Here is a 14,442-nt window from a genome sequence, read left to right as displayed (position 1 = left end):
AAGATTTGTTGCTGAGTGAAGCAAGTCAGGCTATGAAAGAGAGACATTGTATGTCTCCACTTAACATATACTGACTGTCCACACTCTATGGTAGAGATTGAAAGACTGGAGGACATAAAAGCATTAAAAATTCTTCTGGACACTAGAGACAAAGTGGAAGGAGAGTATGGAAGGGGAAGAGTGCAGGAAAAGAAATTTGGGGGGAAAATGGAGAGGTAAAATATTTGTTGGACACAGAGTTTTTTATCTGTTTATAAGGATGCGTGTAGTATTTTTGACTGGACTGAGATGTATATCATGCTGGGTTACATAATTAGATAGCCCTAGAATAATTTCATAGTTTATCTCTGAATGTGTTTAAATTTTTTCTGCTGGTGATCTACATTAAAAGAAATCAATTATAAAGACAGTATTTAGGGGTTAGTAGGTGGTGTGGAGGTTAAGGCACTGATCCCTCATGGCCGACTGTGCTATTTGAGTTCCAGACCCTGTGGCTTGAATGAGCTGAATCAACAACTCTCTAAGGAAGACATATGAGCAGCCAAAAAGCTTATAAAAAAAAAAATCTCAACATCCGTCATTGTAAGGGAGATGCCAACCAAAACACAAATGAAATACCCCACCTAACCCCAGTCAGAATGGTGAAGATTAAAAAAAAAAAACAAAAAAAACAATACGTGCTGGCGGGATGTGTTGAAAGAGGAATACTCCTGCACTGTTGGTGGGAATGTAAACTGGTCCAACTACTGTGGAGAACAATATGGAGGTTCCTCAAAGATCTACAAATAGAACTACCATATGATCTAGCAATTTCACTCCTGGGTATCTACCCACAGGACAGGAGAACACTCAGTTGTAAAAGTGCTTGCACAACTATATTTATTGCAGCACTATTCAAGATTGCTAAGACATGGAACCAACCCAAATGTCTACAAACAGATGAATGGATTGAAAAAGTGTGGCACATATACTCCATGGAATATTATTCAACCATAAAAAACAACAAGGCCCTAGAATTTGATAGGAAGTGGACAGATATGGAAGATTTGTTGCTGAGTGAAGCAAGTCAGGCTATGAAAGAGAGACATTGTATGTCTCCACTTAACATATACTGACTGTCCACACTCTATGGTAGAGATTGAAAGACTGGAGGACATAAAAGCATTAAAAATTCTTCTGGACACTAGAGACAAAGTGGAAGGAGAGTATGGAAGGGGAAGAGTGCAGGAAAAGAAATTTGGGGGGAAAATGGAGAGGTAAAATATTTGTTGGACACAGAGTTTTTTATCTGTTTATAAGGATGCGTGTAGTATTTTTGACTGGACTGAGATGTATATCATGCTGGGTAAAGTCTTTTTACAATCTAAATGATGTATAATGAATGTATAAATAATAAAAATAAAGGAAAAAATTAAAAAGAAAAAAAAAGAAAATTATACCAGGCATATGTGCATGTATGCTGAGAATTTTTTTCTTTTTATTTTTTATTATCATCATAATCTTCTTTATATTACATTGGATTACATATAACTTTACAGTGTATTACATTGTTTTTTCACAAGGGAATGCCATGCATGTCAGTCAGTACAGAGAAATTAATCTCCCCACTTCAACATTCAATAATTCAATATCTTTTCTATGTTTTCCCCAATCATTATTGTTATTATTCTAATTATTTTTTAAAACAGTCAATCGCTATTTCTCATTTTGCTTGTAAAAATACTTTGCCCATCATGAAATACTTTTCAGACCAATCCAGTTGAGAATACTATACATGTCATCATCAACAGTTAATAAGCCCTATCTGTTTCTCACTAACGTCCTTCTCTATCCTCTTCTCTTCACTTCCCCTATTCCACACTGTCCTATTCTCATTAAGTACCTTCACTGCTTTTGTGTCCTCCAATTTTTTGCTCTCTATCATAGAGTGCAGATAGTCGGTGTATATTGAGTGGATACATACAATATCTTTCTTTCATAACCTGGCTTACTTCACTCTGTTCTGAGAATCTTGACAGGAGAAGGAAGAAAAAGGCATTGCAGTGTGGCCATCCCCTTTGACAGGTGATTTCTCACTTTCCCTTTACCTCTCTTTCTGTTTGTCTCTCTGGTGAGCACATGCACACTGGAGCAAAAACTTAAAAAAAAAGAAAAGGTGGTGAATATGTATCTAGTGGAACACTATTCAACCATAACAAGGAAGAAATACTGTTATTTGTGAACATCAAATAAAGTAGTCACTGAAAGCCAAATATCATATAATTTCACTCATGAGTAGACTTTTAAAAAGTTGAATTCATAGAAGCAGAAAGTAGAATGGTGGTTGCCAGAGTCTAGGGTTGTTAGAGGGGAAAGGAAGGGGGATGAGGAGCTTTTGGTCAAGAGAAATCTAATTACGCTTAAATTGGAGGAACAAATTCAGAGCTCTGTGGTGCTGCACACTGACTATGCTTAATAATGATGCATTGTATTTTTTTTTTTTTGAGAGGTTTTTGCTACGGGGAGCGTGCGCTCGCCAGACAGAGACAGAGAGACAGAAAGTGAGAAATCACTCCCAGGGGGGATGGCCATGCCACAATCCCTTCTCCATTCTCCTCTTGGGATCTTGGGCACGCACGCACACGTGCCCAGCATGAGTTTAAGCCACAGGGTCCAGGACGCGAAACACGGTCGACTACGTAGGAGTCCAGCGACATAGCCATTATGCTGGTCCCAATAATGATGCATTGTATTTTTGAAAAATGTAAAAGGTTTAGATGCTGAGTGTTTTCACCACAAAATGATAACTAAGTGAGGTGATGGATTTGTATATTAGCCAGACTGAACTATTCCACAATGTTCTACATTATAAATAGATACTATTTTATTTGTTAATTAAAAAAAAACTTGTTAAGCTTTAACAATAAGCAAATAAATAAATTTTTAAAATCCTAAAAAAAAATATTATAAATAGAGGAGAAATTTTTGTTCTTTTCAAGTTAGAGCATCTCCATTATTGTCCTTCCTTCCTACTTTCTTTCTTTTTTTCTATTTTTGTAGAGGTTTTTGCCTCAGGGCGCATGCACTTGCTAGAAAGAGAGAGACAGAGAGAAAGAGAAAGTGAGAAATTAACCTTCCCTCCTCAGGGAGGATAGCTATGCTGCAATCCCTTCTCCTACATTCTCCTCCCAAGATCTTGGGCATGCAGGGCCACAGACCCAGCATGAGTTTTAAGCCACTGGGTCTGGGACTTGGACCACGGTTGACCGTGTCGGAGTTCAGTGACATAACCACTACACTATTTGCTGATCCCTTATCATTTCAAAGTTATGTTTGGCAGGGTACTGATGAGATGCTTTCACTTTGTCCTTATGGAAATGATAAGTTCTTCACCAGCAAACTCCTGAATCACTGCACCCTGCTTCCAGCCCAACACCCAGCACAAAGCCAGAATCCATATGCATCTGCGGTGGGCCTAACCCTGCCCCTTTAACCAGAAAGCCTCGGCCCTAAACCTCTCCTTCTGACTCAACACCCAGTCAAAAGCCAGGTTATCTCCTTCTGCACGCTGCCAACACTCAGAATTAACTTCAAGAAGTTAGGAAGTAACGCATAATCCATCAGATGACCAGAAATCACCACAGAGGCACAAGAAATATGGGAAATCAAGAAATTATCTCTCCTCCAAGGGGAAAGAATAGCCCTTCATCATCCACAGACAGTACAATGCAACTCGTGGAACTGTCAAAAAAAGAATTTAAGATATTCAGTGACAAAGCTAACAGAGATGCAAGAGAAGAGAAACAATAAACTCTAGAAAATGCATGGGAAAAGAGACAAGTTCCAGGAGGTGAGGAAGTTCTTCCACGATCTCAAAGAGGAAATACACACCAAAAAAAAGAATCAAAGGAAACTGTTAAAGATGAAGGCTGTAATACAGGAAATAAAAACCTCCCTTGAAAGTATTAGAAGATTAGGTCATGTAGGAGATGGAATCTCAGATGTAGAAGACAGAACCTCTGATCTAGAAAAATTCACCATAAAGACTGAGAAAATAACCCCCCAAAATGAAATAATATACGAGTAATGCTAGATACCATTACACCCAAACATCTGGATAATCAGTATCCCAGAAGGTGAAGAAACTAATCAGGGCATTGATAATATATTTCATGAAATTCTGCAAGAAAATCAAAACCTAGAGAGGCATTCAAATATCCAGACACAAGAAATACAAAGGACCCCACATAGAATCAATCCAAAAAGACCTTCTTCAAGGCACATCATAGCCAGATTGACCAAAACCACAGACAGAGTCAAGATACTAAAATTGGCAAGAGAAAAACGTCAAGTTACTTTCAAAGGATATCCCATCAGGCTAACATCAGACCTCTTGTTGGAAACAATGCAAGCAAGGAAAGAATGGAAAAATATATTCAAAGTGTTAAGTGAAAAACAATTTCAACCAAAAAATACTATATCCAATAAGATTATCCTTCATATGGGAAGAAAAGAAAAACATTCTCAGATAAACAAAACCTGAAAGAATTTACCAACACCAGATCAGCTCTCCGAGATTTCTAAAGGGAGCATTATACCAGGAAAACTAAAGACGGACAGACAAATAAGAGAACAAAAAATGACCAAGTAAAAGGCCAACTTAATGGTAGGGACAAGTTCTGAAATATCAGTAATAATGTTGAATGTTAAAAGAAAGCTCAGACCACAGCAACACTGCAAATTCTGTAAAAGAGAGATTACGTAAGACTGAACTGGTGAAATAGAATTCTATGACTTTTTTCTAAAACATTACTGATTTTCTTCTATGCTTTGTCTTCCAGATTTAAGGATTTTTGTTTTCCTTTTAGTTGTTGATAGGATCAGCAGTTTGTCAAAAAACGTTTTTTAACTGAAACATAAACTTTTTTTTCCTTATTGACTCCTTTGCATTTGGAAAATATTTGGGAGCATTCTTATTCTATGGCAGAATGGTTATTTGTCTAAGTTCAACAATACGATAGTATCTGTTGCCTTGCATCAGAAATTGAGTTCTTATGGGGCTTTGTGCAAACAGCAGACCCTTTTTTTTTTTTTTTTTTTTTTTTTTTTTTTTTTTTTTTTTTGCTATAGGGCACATTTTTTTGCAAATAAGTTAGTTTATACCTCTCCTTAGTAAAAGGGGGACTGGAGAGAGAGGGAAAAAAATGTTTCAGAGGAAAATTACAGTTCACTTTTCACTAGACTTTAGCTTTGTCCATACTTTAAGATCTTTCGTGAATCAATAAAATGTGGGGGAAAATAAAAGGTTTCGTAAGGAAGGGAGGGAAGGGAAAGGGGAAGGAAAAAACTCACGAAAGTATGCTTAACTGGCAAAAAATGAGAAGCTATTTGCTGATGATAATGTATATAGTAATATCTTCGTCTTGACTGGCATACACGGTATTTGTGTCAGAAAAAGAAATATGGACTGTAAATACATGTGATTAAATGTAAACAAACTTAAAAATAAATTAGAAATTAAAAAAAAAAATCACTGCATCCTGACGACAAAGTCTTTCTTTTCTGTTTTGTGTAGGAGGGAGAGAAGTGGGAAGGCGGTCCTTGCAAGGTGTGCGAGTGCCAGGGGGCTCAGGTGACTTGCTATGAGCCCTCTTGTGCTCCGTGTCCAGTGGCCACACTAGCCCTGGTGGTGAAGGGGCAGTGCTGTCCAGATTGCACGTCAGGTGGGTCCATGTCCACGTATTTCCACTAAGACATCTTACTGCCAAAAAATTCAGAGCTCCTCTTTCCCCACTGACTTATTTCCTTTAGTCACCCAATGCTTTCATTTTTTTCTGCTTAATTTTTCTAACATGTGATGCTTATTAACCTTTGTCCATGTAGTTCTGACACTCAGCTGATTATTAATACGTGTCCTTAGGCAAGCCATTGACCCTCTCTAAATCTTAATTTTCTTGTTGATGAAATATGCCTTATCTACCTTATAAAACTACTGTGAAAATCAAATGACATGTTTGAAAACATAATGGCAAACCTATGTCTTCCATTGTTAGAAATGTAATTGCTTCAAGTTTGTTACGGACTTTGTTTTTTTAAGGTGATCTATTAGACAGATGATTCCTTTTGGAGTTCTCAAATGGGTTTTTAAGTTTAAAGATTCATTAATTTCTTCCAAAAGAAAATTTTATCTACTTGTTCTGCAATTCTGCTTTCAAATCACCTGGGGTTGAATTAGTTCCAGTTAATAATTGTTGGCAAGCACTGAAGTTGCTTTGGCTGAGCTGTAATTTGCTCATAAGGTTAGTCTCTCTTGGAAAAGTGGCATTTTCTTCCATTCATATTTTATAATTAATTGTTTTCATCTACAGGCCATGATTTTCTCATATTGGCAGTTGCTCTTATTACACTCAACCTACTTTGGCTAATCACAGTATTTCTCTGAAGAGTTTATTAAGGGAAAAGCAAAGCAACCTTATGGTTTAATCACATTACCTTTACCACCGTGACTCGCTGGCTTTCCAAAACAAATATTTAGCATGTTATTATGTACTATACTTTGAAAGTCAGGTTCTTGAGTGCTTCAAAACCTGAGAAAAAGTCCTTTGCTGACAATTACAGTAATTCAGTGTTAATCCCAATTACTGAGCATAAGAACTGAAATTTTAGAGAAGAAGGAGAAGAAGAAAGAAGAAAACTGGCTGTGTTTTTTTTTTTGAATAGACAATGATAACTATTTTTAAACATTGTGAGTTTTATGTCTGAATTTCTTATGCAAGTCAAAACTTAAGAAGAACATCCGAGAATACCATAAATTATTGAATCTGTTTAAACTGCATATTATGGAGGTAGTCATTTCTGCATTCAGCAGATAGAAGCATTAATGAGGCTGTTCTTTTAACATTTCAATTTGGGGCTATGGGGGACACGGTATTTTCGACAAGGAGAAGTGTTTTGAAATCTTGCACTTAAATGCCTTTTTGTATTTGGGAAGTTTTTTCATACCTAAGATAGTTTTCTGTTCTTCATCGTCAGTGTAACTCTACATACCACATAGTTTGTTTTTCTGAAGGATGTAAGAGGCATAATATGATCTTTACCAAGTTCTCTTCTTTATCCTTGATTTTAGTTCATTGTCACCCGGACTGCTTGACCTGTTCTCACTCTCCGGACCACTGTGACCTCTGCCAAGATCCCACAAAACTGCTACAGCATGGACAGTGTGTGCACAGCTGTGGTCTGGGATTTTACCAAGCTGGCAGCCTTTGTTTAGGTATGGCCCTGGGGGGATAACCCGGAGGTGCTGGTATGTTGTTATTCTCAAAAATGAGGCTCAGTATTGTCAGGGAGGGGGTCATGGGCAGAAGTGCACAACATCTAAAACCAGTAGGAGGTAGTAATGCCTCCATAAGTTACCTGTCCTCTTCACCTTCAAGTGTCTTTCTTCTGACATTTTCCATGTGTTTCAGTGCTTGCTGGGAGAGAACTGATGGGAGTCAGACGGTTGCTCGGTGTCAGTCATTGAAACCCTAGGTGAATTCAGTATCAAAATTTAGAATTAACATAGATCTTTAAGATCACTTACTAGAACTTTCTAATTTTGCAAATGAGGAACCGGTGGGCCAGAGAAATAACCTGAATATCGCCTGGATAATTGGTAATAGAGTTTATCCTCTGTTGTGGTTTACCAAGGGATTCAGAGAGGACTCATGTGTGCTTCAGAATTCTCATACATCTGAGGGAAAAAAAAATCTTACTGGGGAGAGTTTGACTTGGTTGAGGTGAAATCTTAATTACTTTTTTTCTGTACCTCAGATTCATGAGGTTAATTATTCATTTAAGAGTACATAGGTCCAGGGCCAGCAGATGGTGTGTCAATTACGTTGCTGTACTCCCACATGGCTGACCATGGTTCAGGTCCCATACCCGGTGGCTTGAAGGTCATGCTGGGCACATGTGCGTACATGCCTAAGATCCCAAGAGGAGAATGGCAGAGAGGGGATTGGGGCAGGCCCACCCCTCTCTGGGGGGTGATTTCTTACTTTCCCTCTCATTGTCTCTCTCTCTCTTTCTCTCTTGTGAGTGCATATGCCCTAAGGTAAAAACCTCTAAAAAATAAAAAGTATATAGATTCATAACCTGGCTGTGGGTATTTAACCTCACTATGCCCCATTCAGCTTATCTGCCAAGTGGGGTATAATCCTTGTATCTTCCTCTGAATCATGAGAATCGAGTGTATCCGTACATGATAAGCACCTAGAATAATAACTAGGATACAGTCAGAGCTCCATAAGAGTTAACTGCTTTGATGATTTTTGTAACTATTCATTTCTTTCTGCTCTCTCTCCTGATTCATCTTCTTCTGACTTTTCAGAAGTTATTTATATCTCTGCCATAGGGTGTGGAGGAAAAGGGGCAAGAGGTATTTTTGCAAAATGGTTGAGTGGCAAAGATATTGGGGGCTATTGAAAAAAAAGCAAGAACACAGACTCTTGAGCCAAACTGCCTAGCTTCAGATGCCAGCTTTATGTGACCTTGGGCAAGTTACTTAACCTCTCTGAGTTTATTCCACACTTGGGACATTGGGATGAACAACATCCGCCCCATAGGATTACTGTGAGGATTAAGCTCATTCGTGTTTGCCGGGCACTTCTAATAATGGCTGACATGCTCTACGTGTTGTCTGGATGATGGCTAGTGAAGTGACTGTCCTGCTTGTCTTGTTCTCTGTGACCCAGCGCCTCAGACCTGGGCTCTGTGAGAATCAGCATTGGGGTGTGATCTTGGAGCTAATCAGAGATTCCCTTTTCTCTCCAACCTTGTCTGGAACCAGCCTGCCAGCCTTGGTGCTCCACATGTGCCAGCGGGCTGGAGTGCTCCTCCTGCCAGCCTCCCCTGCTGATGCAGCTTGGGCATTGCGTGTCCACCTGTGGGGACGGATTCTACCGAGATCGCCACACCTGTGCAGGTAAGATCTGGATGGGCCACAGCTAGGTGACCACTGGGAAAGCACCCCACTGGCATCTCTCCAAGCTATCTGGGATCACCAGGAGCTATAAACAGTTTCTCAAATAAGAGAAAAAGCTCTGGGGCAGGCAGGTGGCATTAAGGTGCTAGATTCCACATGGCCATTTGTATGGTCTGAGTACTGGACCTGGCACCTTGAAAATCACACCAGGTGGGACCAGCAAATGGTGTAATGGTTATCTCATTGGACTCCCATGTAGTTGACCATGGTTCAAGTTCCGGACCCAGCAGCTTAAAACTCACTGGGCACATGTATGTGTGTGCCCAAGATCCTGAGAAGAGAATGGAGGAGGAGGGTTTGTGGTGTAGCCATCCCCATTGAAGGGTGATTTCTCACTCTCCATCTCTCTGGAGAGCACACACATCCTATAACAAAAATCTCTCAAAAAAGAAAAGAAAAAAGAAAGAAAATCACACCAGGTATGTGTGTGTTTGTGTGTGTGTCTATGTGTGTATGTGCCCCAAATCCCAAGAGAAGACTAGAGAAGAAGGGATTGCAGTGTAGCCATCCCTCCTGAGAGGTGGTTTTTCATTTTCTCTGTCTCTCTCTGGTGAGCGCACATGCCCTATAGCAATAAACAAACAGAGAGAGAGAGAGAGAGAGAGAGAGAAGCTCTGAGCAAGACCCCTGATGGGATAAGAAGAATAGTCAATGAGAGAGATGGCTGACATTGCTTTCAGTACCTTAGGTTACTTTAGTATCTGTGTACTTTAGTAGATTTATATGCCTGCTTTTATTTTATATTTAAGATTTTATCATTTCAATTGAGATCTAGTTCAAATTTTTAATATAGTAATAGTCTCTAGAGGTGGAAATGGTCATAGTATCATTTAATTTGTTGTTTATGCTTGACCATTTTTGCAATAGTGATTATAATCATAAGTAAAATAGTAAATGTACAAAGAATTTTTTAAATGCAGAAATGAAAGAAGGGGGTAAGACTGAAAGCAAAGAGAGAGAGTAGTGGTATAAATTTATCTTCAGGAGGACAGATAATTAGATGTACCTGGGTGCCTGGTGGAAGATAAATCTGAAAGGCATGTGGGACAAGGGAGGATCTTAGATGTCATACAAGGGAGGTGTGATAGCCACTGTGCATCTGAGCAAGAGAAGGGCAGATCTGGGACTAGCAGTTGGCGTAATGGCTATGTTGCTGGACTCCCATGTAGTGAACTGTGGTTCAAATCCCAGACCTGGTGGCCTAAACTCATGCCAGGTGTGTGTGCGTGTGTGCCCAAGATCCCGAGAGGAGAAGGGATTGCGGCGTGTCCATCTCCCCGGGGGGTGATTTCTCGCTTCCCGTCTCTTTGTCTCTCTCTGTCTTTGTGGTGAGTTCGTGCGCCCTATAGCGAAAACCTCCCAAAAAATAAAAAAATAAGGGTGGATCTGTGACGAGAACCTGAGCTGGGCTAATCCAAGGGCCAGCTGATAATGCTCTTCTCTTTCAAGCAGTTGGTTAGGTTTTTAGGAAAAGAATTGGGAGGAAAAATAGTTAACAAAAGCACAGTACTCATCAGACATGCAGGCTGTGTCAGCTCTGCAGCCATGGGCAGGTCCTTATGTGGAAGAGGCCGCTGGTCCCCCTCCATGCCTGGTCACATTCAGAAGTGGAGCCCATGGGATTATGGAAACCATCCCTAAAGGAAACACTGCTACTGTGTATGCCACAGAGAAATCAGGAAAGAAGGGCCGTTCTGTGATCAGTCACATTACAGAATATGGAAAACAGGGTCATGAGTGAATTTTGCTTGGGGGCTCTTTGAGGTCTATCAGAACGTCTTCTGAATCTCTGTATCCCCACAAGGGCTGCATGAAGTGCTCAGCATTTGATGAGCTGTATGGCGAGTGAATGAATGGACATACTACCTCTTCATGGTGCTTAAAGGACCAGCGTTTCAATAGAAGTCTCAGCCATAAAAGAGAAACGAACCCTTAGTGTGTATAGTTTATTGTACTCCATTTACCTGTTATGTTAGAACAGGCTCAAAATGGGCACATACAAACGCCTTTGTAAGAGTCTAATGGCTGGGCAATTTAGGTAAACTGGTGAAATTTCAATTTGATGAAATTATTGAATGTATGCTTTACTCCTTTCTTCTATCCCATCAAGGAGACCTCCTGCTAGCACTCCTCTGACAGATTTGCCTTTAAAAGGGAATTACTTTCCCGGAGATTTGACTCCTCCCTAAATACCACCTTCACCTCCTGCAGCACACATACACCCCACACAAATAGTCACTTCCCCCCACCCCCCACCCCCGCCTTCTTTTTCTCCTTATTCCTTTCTTCCATGTCCAGTGTTTTAATTGGGTATACTAATGCTGTTTTAGGGCATTTTGAAATGGGTAATGTTTCATTTGATTACTGGCTTATGTAGCTGACTGCTTCACATTCCATTCGCATACTCACACACAAATGCCTCTAGTAGAAAGTTGCTGGGAAAATTTGTTCGTGCTCCCTCCAGGGAATTAAACCAATTTGCTTTAGTTCAGGCTGGTTGCATTTTTATGCATAAAATAAGGAGAAAAAAAAAGAGTATGAGGAGAGAGAAGAGGAAAGAGAGAGAGTGATCTTAAAAATTAAAACTAAATTTGTGATCAATTTCCATATACTGTTTTGGCATGGAGACTGCCCACATCATCTTTCTAAATAAGCTTTCTCAGCACTGGAATCTTTTGCAATATCTACACTCATGCCATTTTCGGTGACTTTTTACTGCTGACCTTGGAAGTCTATCATCAGCTGGTGCTCTTCCAGGATGTGCCAAACTTTTCAGAAAGAAGCCTGCCGTATTACACTGACAACAGGTTTTTCTAGATGGATTCCTCTTGGCAGGGTCATTTATGTTATGACTGGGATAACTTACCACTTTATTGATTCATCAAAACGCAAAGAAAATGAACATTGTACTGAGGAAACTAATTACCAGAAATCACCTGATTAATATTCATGCTCACTATGTTGAATATAGGGCAGTGTGAAAAATATGGGACAGATCCAAGTTGCACATAAACATGGCTTTTAAAAAGAAAAAAAAAATGAGCAGGTTAATCAGAGAGGGGGCAAAGAAGAAAGACCTGCCAGGGAATCCCATCCTTAGGGCCCTTATCATTTTCCCTTCTTCCTTTTCCCTTGAGTTTGGTGGTTTATACCCATATGCATGTAAATGTGCGTGCATCTATTAATATTATAATTAATATCATGTTTGATTAAACTAAATAATGCAATTACAGACCACATTATGCACCCCCTACCAGTTCCTGCTTCATTTCCCCTGTTTTCCCCAACTTTGGAATTTGATACTTTGATCACTTTACATTAAGATTCAGCACTGCACACCTAACTGGAGACAAGCAGCAGGTAGGTTGTCTCTTTTTCATGCCAGGTAGGGCCAAGAGTAATCACCCTGGCATTGCCCAAGCCTCACATCTTAGTCCTGAGACTCAGACTTCTGCCTTGAGCCCAAGGCTTCCCTTAGGGCCAGCAAGATCTGCTTCAGCATCCCCTTCTGTCTACCTCACCCCATTTTTCTTTACTCCATGGACTTCAAGTCCTAGAACTGAACTTCTGTGTAGGTTCCTGCCCCCTGTCCTGTTCTGACCCAGATATTAATAGCCTAGCCTCTCTCTAAATCACCTGCAGCCTGATTGTCAGGCTTTATGCTAATATGGGGGCTCCTTGTTCCCCGCCCCACCCTACCCTTCACAGTATAAGACCTGTAAGTCATTTAAATTATATGAGCCTCAATTTCCTCAACTGTGAAATGGGGATAATATTATCTACCTAAACCGTTATTATGAGGGTTAGAAAAGATGTTTGAAAAGTGTAAATATATTATGCTTGGCACATAGGATATGAGCATAAGAGACAGCTGTAGACATTGAGATCACTTCTTTATTTAACTTACAGAGATGAAAACCAAACAGCTTGCATTAAGAAACAAAACGTTTTGTGCCATCAATGTCTGATTTAAAACAGAAGCCACCTTTATATGCTATGGAGAAGTAAATGTAATGTAGAGAATAATTTACTACAGTTTTCACAAGTTAAAATCCTTGAATTTTCTTTAAATGCTCAGATAAATTGCTGAGATTCTCTCGGTTATTTAGCCGATATTTGGGTACAGATAGAGGAAAAGCTTATTAATAAGAAAACCTGTAAAATTTACAGATAGGATGTTGCCCTATTTGAGATTTAAGAGCTGCGGTTTGTGCAGAGGAACTTCTAAAGTTAATCATTTGTTAGAACTACGGTTGACTCTAGCACCCAGTCATTTGCGGAAATGAAGCACTGACCCCGTGAAACCAGGTCCAGAGCAGTCTTCACGGGTCTCAGCTTTGTGTTTCAGCCTAGCTGTGCCTTGGATACACTTCTTGGTAAAGGCACGATGAAGCTACTGTTCAGCAGTCCTCAGCATGTTAGGAACCATCCCTGTTCTGCTGGGATAGCGATTGCCAAGCTGGTATCAGCTCCATGTTCCATGCAGCATAACCCAGAATTTGAGGGTCAGTCCCAGCTTCATCGCCAGGTTGCATATTCACATTCCTCAGCTGTGCCCAGCATATTCCTGTCTTTACCCGTTTATTCTGCTCTTAAATCCTATGAGTTGTTCAGACCTCCTTTGGCACCCGATAGCAATTATTGCTGACTGTCTTGTAAAGGAGACTTACAGCTTCAGATGGCATTCCTTTCTCCTTCAGTGGTTCATTTGACTGCTGTCTGTCTAGTCTCTTCTATATACCAGACCCTGTTCAGACACCAGAGGTTAAAGAGTGAGCCAGATGGACAAGTTCCCTGTTTTAAGAAACTTCCTCACTGGGAGAAAAGTACTTCTAAATGAGTAAAGGTACCTTCAGATCACTATCATTATATGAATTTATTACTATTAGTGCTATAATGACTTTGTTTCCTTGCTTGCTTGCTTGCTTGCCATCGGGCATGTGCACTCACTGGAGAGAGACAGAGAGAAGTAAAGTGAGAAATCACCCCCTCCCCAGGGGGAGATGACTGTGTCTCAGTCCCTTCTCCATTCTTCTCCTGGGATTTGAGGTATGTATATACACTTGTGCCTGCCAGACCCAGGACTCAAACTGTAGTTGACTATGTGAGGATCCAGCGCCTTAATTACCATGCTACCTCCGGCCTCTATGATGACAGTTTTAAAAAAGAGTATGATTCTGGGGAACCAGCAGTTAGCGTAATGGCTATGTCGCTGGACTCCCACGTAGTCGACCGTGGTTCGTGTCCCGGACCCGGTGGCTTAAAACTCACGCCGGGCGCGTGTGCGTGCGTGCCCAAGATCCCGAGAGGAGAATGGAGGAGAAGGGATTGTGGCGTGACCATCCCCCCTGGGGGGTGATTTCTCGCTTTCTGTCTCTATGTCTCTCTCTGTCTGTCTGGCGAGCGCACGCGCCCTACAGTGAAAATCTCTCCAAAAA

At 40.4% G+C, this 14,442-nt stretch overlaps 1 protein-coding gene across 1 annotated transcript in view; it reads left to right on the top strand.

The window, feature by feature from the left end:
* The window catches only part of FRAS1 (Fraser extracellular matrix complex subunit 1), a 321,939-nt gene that overhangs the window by 44,381 nt on the left and 263,116 nt on the right, over positions 1 to 14,442 (top strand). The window contains 3 exon segments of the mRNA XM_027773018.1: positions 5,555 to 5,702; positions 7,106 to 7,249; positions 8,810 to 8,944. Coding sequence (XP_027628819.1) covers positions 5,555 to 5,702; positions 7,106 to 7,249; positions 8,810 to 8,944 — 427 coding nt within the window.

This window comes from Tupaia chinensis, unplaced genomic scaffold (assembly GCF_000334495.1).
Source record: "Tupaia chinensis unplaced genomic scaffold, TupChi_1.0 Scaffold000318_1, whole genome shotgun sequence".
NCBI lineage: Eukaryota > Metazoa > Chordata > Mammalia > Scandentia > Tupaiidae > Tupaia > Tupaia belangeri.
Note: the sequence above shows the minus strand (reverse complement) of the source record. Positions and strands in the feature narration are given on the sequence as shown.